General features: G+C 36.1%; 2 protein-coding genes across 2 annotated transcripts; both read right to left on the bottom strand.

Moving 5' to 3' along the window:
• Positions 1–340: 340 nt before the first annotated feature.
• cpa4 (carboxypeptidase A4) lies at positions 341–4,181 on the bottom strand. The gene is made up of 11 exons (XM_082158873.1): positions 3,583–4,181; positions 3,408–3,489; positions 3,190–3,324; positions 2,860–2,958; positions 2,679–2,780; positions 2,494–2,595; positions 2,300–2,410; positions 1,250–1,340; positions 973–1,172; positions 658–742; positions 341–576 (listed from the first exon to the last, which is right to left on the bottom strand). Exons 1-11 carry the CDS (start codon positions 3,645–3,647, stop codon positions 389–391), a joined length of 1,260 nt encoding a protein of 419 aa, XP_082014999.1. The 5' UTR covers positions 3,648–4,181; the 3' UTR covers positions 341–388.
• A 146-nt stretch (positions 4,182–4,327) lies between these two features.
• Positions 4,328–7,679, bottom strand: cpa2 (carboxypeptidase A2 (pancreatic)). Its single transcript, XM_082158872.1, has 11 exons — positions 7,503–7,679; positions 7,340–7,421; positions 7,108–7,242; positions 6,826–6,924; positions 6,615–6,716; positions 6,414–6,515; positions 6,039–6,158; positions 5,863–5,959; positions 5,576–5,775; positions 5,393–5,477; positions 4,328–4,555 (listed from the first exon to the last, which is right to left on the bottom strand). The coding sequence occupies exons 1-11, from the start codon at positions 7,565–7,567 to the stop codon at positions 4,368–4,370; spliced, it is 1,275 nt and encodes a 424-aa protein (XP_082014998.1). The 5' UTR covers positions 7,568–7,679; the 3' UTR covers positions 4,328–4,367.
• Positions 7,680–8,458: the final 779 nt, after the last annotated feature.

Here is an 8,458-nt window from a genome sequence, read left to right as displayed (position 1 = left end):
AATTAGAATTAATATAATATAATTCATAATAATAATAATAATAAAGTCACGAAGAAATGTATGTATTTAGGCCTATTTATGACCTGTTTATCTGTCCAGACTCCCAAAGTGTTATATTTTTTACAGTCTATGTGTTATAGAATACTGATAAAATAACAGCCAATTTTATAAATCTGCAAATTACGTTTTTGATAATAACAACAACACAACTTAATAAAAATATTATAAAGTGCAAAAATATATATATACTGCGACAGGGCAAACTTTGTCACCATATAATGGCAAAATATGTTGATCAACATTTAACCACATACTTATTCAAAATAACCACTTCAGCAAAGGGTGTGTAGGACTTTTATTTAAGCTTCAACACATTTTCACATTTCTCTCAATAAGTGTGATCACGAACGTATCCCATAATGTATTTGAGACCAAGCCACGTCTCCTCTGCAGTGGGAATGATCTGGTTGGCAGGCAGTAGGAAACCGTAGAAGCCAGTGTCACGCAACTCAAATGCAAAGGAATATTTGATGCCAATATTGTAGGTCCAATCGATGCTTCCACCACTTGCTGGGTCTGAAATTTAACAGGCCGGTATTCCCAATCAGATACATAAGTCATATCTTGGTATTCAAACAGAGTATACAGTCTACTTACAGATAATCTTGCAGATGCTTCCGACTTGGTATCTGGTGTTATAGAGGGAGCTGAGCTCTTTTATCGCAGCTGTGCCTACAGCATGCTACAATACATAAAAACAATATATTGTTTTCATTTGTATAGCACCATCATGAAATGCAGCTCAAAGTGCTTCACAGGTCATTACTTAAAAAACTGAGTAAAATAATAGTCAGAAGAAAATAAAAATCATATAAAATGATAAATAAATCAATCGGATGAGATATAAGACAAACCAAAGTAGAAAACTGTTGTGGTATTGTAGTATATTGATAAAGATATGAATTGGCTTACAAGCTCGGACTTGTCAGGAATGTCTGTGCATGTGTAACCGTAGGGATACATTAAGAGTTGGGAGTAAGAGTGGATGGAGATGAAGGATTTGAAGTTGCCGTGGCCCTTGATGAGGTCCACAACATTTTTCACTTCGACCTCAGAGTTAGCAGAGGGACCGTGGTAGGAGTCGGAACAGGGATCCTTGCTGGCTCCAGTACCTGGGAGAAAATGTCCATGGTAATATGAGAAAATCATGGTCTGCTGTTTCAACAAGAGAGAATGACTATCTACATACCACCAAAACCAGCATCCCAGTTCCTATTGGGATCAGTGCCACGGCAGGAGGAGCCAGCGTTCACCGAACGAGTTTTACGCCACATACGGTTCTGAATGTACAGGCACAAATGTCTTTAGTAATGCTTCTAAAAATATATATTTTTAAAGGTGCTGTAAGCCTAAGTTTAAATAGAACTTAAACTTATTGCATAGAACATATTAAACTCTTCAATATGAACTGTAATATCTTTTTGTACAATACATATGAACTCTACATTAAATGATTTTTGACAGTAAAGCCATTTATAATGTGAAGATTTCTATTTCAAATAAATGCTGTTCATTTGAACTTTCTATTCATTCAAAAATCCTGGAATAAAATGTATCACGGTTTCCACACAAAAAGAATTAAGCAGCACAACTGTTTTCATCATTGATAATAATGAGACATGATTCTTGAGCAGCAAATCAGCATATTAGAATGATTTCTGAAGGATCATGTGACACTAAAGACTGGAGTAATGACTGCTGAAAATTCAGCTTTGATTTACAGGAATAAATTATATTTTAACAAAATATATTAAAATAGAAAAACTTTTACTGTAATAAAAAATGGAGCCTTGGTGAGCATAAGATACTCATTTTAAAAGCATAAAAAAAAAAATGTATTCCAAAATTGTAACCTTTATATGCATACTGTTATAGTTTTTATTCATATTTTGAATTAGCTTTCATTTTTATAAATATATTATTATTTAGGTTTAAAAGGTTATGAGTTTTGTCATTTTTATCAGGATTTATATATAGCCTAAATATATAAATAACTATTTAGGTTTAATAGGCCTCTAAATACATGTCAGAAAAGACTATACTTGCAAAATGATTAACAAGCAGAGAGCCTTTCTAAATTGGCTAGTTTTTTGATTGGCTAAAGATTGACTCTTTATTTCTGTTTACAGAGTCCTGGGCTGTCACAAGATAGGTTTGATTGCTCAGGACATCTATTTTAGTGTTATCAGTGCTAAACGAATGCACCATCAGCAAGTAAGTTCAACAACAGGTGACTTACATTGGAGCGAGTGAAAGCATATCCATCAGGGTTGGTCACAATCATCAAGTAGATATCCATTTGACCAAGGAGAGAGGTCACAGAGGGATCAACGCCATAGTCTGAAGCAATCTAAAAATACAACAACGATTAGAACACAAAATTAAAATGATTAGTTTTATGTTACACAGACATCATTTTTTCCTTTCGCTCACCTTGTTGGCAATCCACACAGCAGAAGCCTGAGTAACCCACTCTCTGGCATGGATTCCAGCGTCAACCCAGATCGCTGGTCGACTCACACCACCCGTGCTGAACTGGAATCAGTGTATAAAAAGATGAAAAACCTAACATCTCAGTTCACAATCATATAATCTGTACTATCAGACTATCAGACTACCTTCAGGGCATACATGGGACGGTTCTCATAGGAGCTGCCGATATGCACTTTAGAGATCAGGTTAGGGTGACTTGCCACAAGAGTGTCCATAAACGCGTAAATCTGAAGTGAATAATACAAATGTAAACATTTGAAAAGCATTACATCGTTCTTATGTCATGCATATGTTTGTAGTACTTACAGTCTCCAGGTCATGATAAGCAGCAAAGTTGAAGCTCTTGGTCTTGCGTTCCATGTCTTCATTATTAACCATCTCTGCCTTTTCCCTGTCCAAAAGTTCCTAAAACACAGTAAAATATTGGATGTTACTGTTTAATCTGCGGTTATGTTCTGTGCTGAAAACACAAAACAGCATAACTGTGCACATTCTGGGACAAAATGAACCATCTACACAGGTTTACCATGTAAAACTTAAGGTGACAGTTAACATTCTGCACATATTGATCATTTCAATTCACGTTTTTGATCTCGATTTTAAAGTTTGGTTTTAATTCGGTTTCATTGCTAGCACCTGCACGTCGTTGATCATGACAGTGAAAGGGATGTCGTTTTCCCAAAGGAAGTCTTTGACGGCATTCAGACTGGTGTAAGGCACACGGATGTCGACAGGCCGTTCAGTAGAGAAGCCATGGGCCCAGAAATCCAGCTGTAGGGTCACAAAATATATATTCCTCAATATTTTAGGTGTTTAATTGAAAACTGAAGTATGTCAGCATACAACTGTCATACCCCTGAATCCACGTCCTCTTCCAGCTCCTTCAAAGCTTGAATGTGGTCTTCAGATTCTGCATGGATTCTAAGAACTTGGTCTCTATCAAAAAGACAGTTAGGTTACATTTCGAATAAGAAACAATGCTGTAATATGGTAATAAGTCACTGGAAAAGAGAAACTATCTGAACTTACCCATTAAAGAGCTCCTCGCAGTGAACTGCGGCCAGGAGCGCAAAGACAGCTAGATAGAGTCTCATGTTCTCTGGGAATGATCTCTACTGTAGGTCTCTTTCATGGATTGCTGCTCTTATACACTCAGAGACACATGTTGATTTCTCAGTAATATCAGTGCTGATAGTGTGTGTCTTTTCCAGGTGAACATTGCAGCATATTTCTCAGGGATTCTATGTACTAAACAATTTAAAAGGTCTTATCTCACAGTTTAAGTTTGTTTACGAGGGAAAAAAATAGTTGCTGGATTTGCTAAATTCATGTCATCGTGTTTTAGAAAATATTGCAAGTAACGCAACCATGCTCTGGCTTTGACCATTCAATTTGTTGCAGAATAAAGTATAATATACACTAGATTTTATGTGTGACAATATATTCAATGAAGGCCTCTTTCTTGTACACTTTTCATCTCCAGGTGGAAAAACTTCTCATCTGGATTCAGAATTGGAAAGTATGGTGGAAACACAATGAATTATGGGAGGTTGAGGGGTCTGACTCAAGTATTAGTTATTTTAGTTTAACTTGATGTTCTAAATGAAAATAATAAATGTAGCCTTTGCTGAAATAAAATAGGTTTTTAATATTTTATTACGGATAACGTTCATTTATAAGGAAAATAACCTGCTCTGACTGAAAAAGTAATCAAGTTATTTGGGACAACGCGGAAGCATAATATTTTCAAATGACACATTTCATATGCAGCATATATCCTCTGGGACCTTTATTGAAGCTTTAGTACATTTCTCTCAATAAGGGTGATCACAAACATATTGCATAATGTATTTGAGAGCAAGCCACGTTTCCCTTGCAGTGGAAACGATCTGGTCAGCAGGCAGGAGGAATCCGTATTTGCCTGTGTCACGCAACTCAAAAGCAAAGGAATATTTGATGCCACGTTGGTAAGCCCAGTCAACACTTGCACCACTAGCTTGCTCTGAAATAAAACATGCAGGTTAAAGTCATTTCTGGTAACTGATACCGCTTTTTCTCCAAACTCTTTAGTCTTTTATAACATGCATCTTGAGACACCATTTAAAAGGATAGTCCACCAAAAAATTACAATTATTATTATTTACACACCCTCGTGTCATTACAAACCAGTATGCATTTCTTTCTTCTGCAAAACACAATAGAAGATATTTTGAAGAATGTTGGTGATCAATCAGTTTTGGTTCCCATTTAAATTAATTGTATGGACAAAAAAAAACAAAAAAAAAACATAGAAGTAAATGGGAACTGAAACCATTTCAATACCAACATTAATAAAAATATGACTTTTGAGTTGTGAAGAAAGATATGCATACAGGTTTGTAACGACATGAAGGTGAGTAAATAAATACATATATTTAAATTTTTGGGTGGACTATTCCTTTAATCTCTCATTTCATATGTCTCATAAAAAATACAAATTTGACCATAACAGACCTTAAAAACACTAAATACTTGTAGATTTTAGGGGTGGGAGAAAAAAAAAAGATTAATTGAGCTTAATTTTGCATAAAAAACAAACAAAACGGGCTGTAGATATAGCGTTTGAATGTGTTTGAGTGAAAAAAAAGATGAATGAATCATGAATCAAAATTATGATGATCATGAATCTTGTCGAATATGGTACCTGAACGCAATTTCTATCAAAAATATTGATTGTAACGTAAACCAATGACAAAACTATGGTCAAAATGTATTTAATCGAATGTAATCAAACTGTGCAATGTAACAACATATGCCATGTCTTAGTAAGTGGTTAAAAATGTATCCACAATCCACTTACCAATAGTGTGGAAGATACTGCCAACTTTATAAATGGTGCCATGCCAAGAATTGAGGGCTTTGTTTGCCTGTGTGGCCACTTCATGCTAGAACAGACACATACAAATTTGTCACAGTGAGATCATGTAAAACAAACACGATTCAGAAGAAAACCAAGGAGCTTTATGGATGTAGATTTCCTAACCAGTTCAGGCTGGTCAGGAGCGTTTGTGCCATTGAAGCCATAGGGATACATTAGGAGCTGTAAGTAAGCATGGAGGGTCATGAAGGATTTGAAGTTGCCGTGGCTCGTGATGAAGTCCGCAATGTTTTTCACTTCAATCTCGGATTGAGCAGAAGGACCACGATAGTCTTCGTCGCAGGGGTCATCGCTTGCTCCAGGACCTGGAGAAAACGTAGAGACATTTAAAAAGACAAAGTAATTTCAATCTGTTTCAACAATAAAATTCTAAAATGACAGTATGAACATACCACTAAATTCAGCATCCCAGTTTCTGTTGAGGTCAACACCAAGGCACTTGGGGTTAGAGGTCACAGACCGGTTCTTACGCCACAAACGGTGAATTGGCTGAGGTAATGTTAATTAGCAATGTCATTATACATGCTTCGAAACATGTGCTTTACGCAAACAATGAATGACTGCTTACACGTTCAGTGAGGTGGGAGAAAACATATCCATCAGGATTGGCCACAATCATCAGGAAAATATCCATTTTACTAAGGATATTGGGCACAGGGGCACGGTTTTCCTTAAAGTCTACGGCAATCTAGGGAGTCAGAAGGATCAGATCAGAATGTTAAAAAATATATGTTATAGGTTTATTATGTAGATTATTTTTTGTCTAGCAGATTTGGTTGTATCTGCAAGTTCTAAGCTATTTTATGGTTCCTGTTTAGACTATTATAGTAAATTGTTACTCTGTACTTGTTTTGTCACCACATTGACCAAACATTCAAACTCTAAACAAAGCTTATTTTGAAGTATTTTGCTTATAATGATATAAATGCTGCTATAAACTCACCCTGTCAGCAATCCACACTGCTGAGGCATGAGAAACCCACTCCCTGGCATGGATTCCAGCATCAATCCAGACTGCAGGCCTTTTCTCTCCACCAGTGCTGAACTGGACACATTGAAAATATGACAAATCAAATAAATATACATATATACATACATAAATATCAGTCTGTAATCTGTGTTTATGATGACATAATCTGTTCACCTTCAAGGCATACATAGGACGGTTCTCGTAAGTGCTGCCGATCTTCACTTTAGAGATCAGGTTAGGATGACTCGCAACAAGGCTGTCCATAAAACTGTAAATCTGAAGTGAATAAAAACTTTTAGATGTTTTGTTTAGGTTTGAAATGCATGATATAATGTATATAAATATGGTTATGCATGAGTTTTTGCTAAAGTCAGCACATACTTACAGTCTCTAGGTTGTGATAAGTAGCAAAGTTGAAGCCCTTGGTCTTGTATTTCACCTCTGCATTCATAACCATCTCTGCTCTCTCCCTGTCCAAAAGTTCCTGAGACACAGTTAAAACTTGTGTATTACAAATACTTTACTGAAAGAAAGAAAAAAATCACAAGACTTCCTTAACTATTGGGATTTATAGGAATGAAATCAATTACTGATTTTCCTCTAGAAATTATTGTGCAAGACTTTCAATGTCCTTTTTTTTTATTTTAGATTTTTGAAAATAACTCACCTGCACATTGTTGATCATGACAGTGAAAGTGATGTTGTGTCCCCTGAGGAAGTCTTTGACGGCATTCAGACTGGTGTGAGGCACACGGATGTCAACAGGCCGTTCAGTAGAGAAGCCATGGGTCCAGAAATCCAGCTATAAGGTCACATAATGTATATTTTCATGTCATATTGCATATGTGATCAGTTGACCCTAAAATATGGACATATTTAACCAGTAAAGAATTCCATACCTCCCAATCCAGGTTCTTTTCCAGCTCCTTTAAAACCTGAATGTGGTCTTCAAATTCTGCCTGGATTCTGAGAACTTGGTCTCTATCAAGAATAAAAAAAGATAATTAGGACATTTTGAACAAGAAACAGGGCTGACATATGGCAATAAGTATCTGAACTTACCCATTAAAGAGCTCCTCGCAGTGAACTGCGGCCAGGAGCGCAAAGACAGCTAGATAGAGTCTCATGTTCTCTGGGAATGATCTCTACTGTAGGTCTCTTTCATGGATTTCTGCTCTTATACACTCAGAGACACATGTTGATTTCTCAGTCATTTCAGTGCTGATTCCAGTTAATATTCTACTAATGTTCTACTCTGCCGTCATTGAGTCCTATGCTCATCTAATCTATAACTGTCTGGTTTGGTTCAGCTGCCAAATCAGACATCAGGAGACTACAACATACAGTCTCAACATACTACAACATACAGTCAGGATGGCTAAGAAGATTATTGGTTCCCCCCTGCCCAACCTCCAAGATCTTTACACCTCCAAAGTGAGAAAAAGGGCTAAGAAAACCACTTTGGACCCCACACACCCAGCCCACATTCTGTTTGAACTGAGCAACGAGCACCAGAACAGGCACAAGAACAGTTTTCCCTCACGCTATATTCAGTCTGAACAGTTAAATCTCTTGTAACTATACATTGTATATTATAACTGTCCATTTGTACATAAAATCTCAAAATTTTACATCTGTAAATATTCTATTACTTTGCTATATTGCATTATTTTAATTTTGTTTTCTTTATTTTATTATTTGTTATATTATATTATTTCATCTTCATTGTGTAATTCCTATGGATGTCTGCACTGTCTGTACTTTCCTTCTGCACTGAAAGCTCTAATGCAGCAAGATATACACGGATATACACTTGATATACACTCATGTTGAGTTTCAAAATGAGGAATTATATGTGCATCGGTAAAGCGGTGTTCAAATACCAATTCCTAGTCTCTAAGTTTTATATTTTGCAGTAGGATTTTGATTGCTACATTAAATATGATTGACAATAACATTGACAATTAAATGTTACATTAGCCTTTAAGAAGTCATGTCCATCTTTATGTCTATAGGAA

Source organism: Leuciscus leuciscus (genome assembly GCF_965113295.1).
Source record: "Leuciscus leuciscus genome assembly, chromosome: 25".
NCBI lineage: Eukaryota > Metazoa > Chordata > Actinopteri > Cypriniformes > Leuciscidae > Leuciscus > Leuciscus leuciscus.
This window is presented reverse-complemented; position numbering and strand designations above follow the sequence as displayed.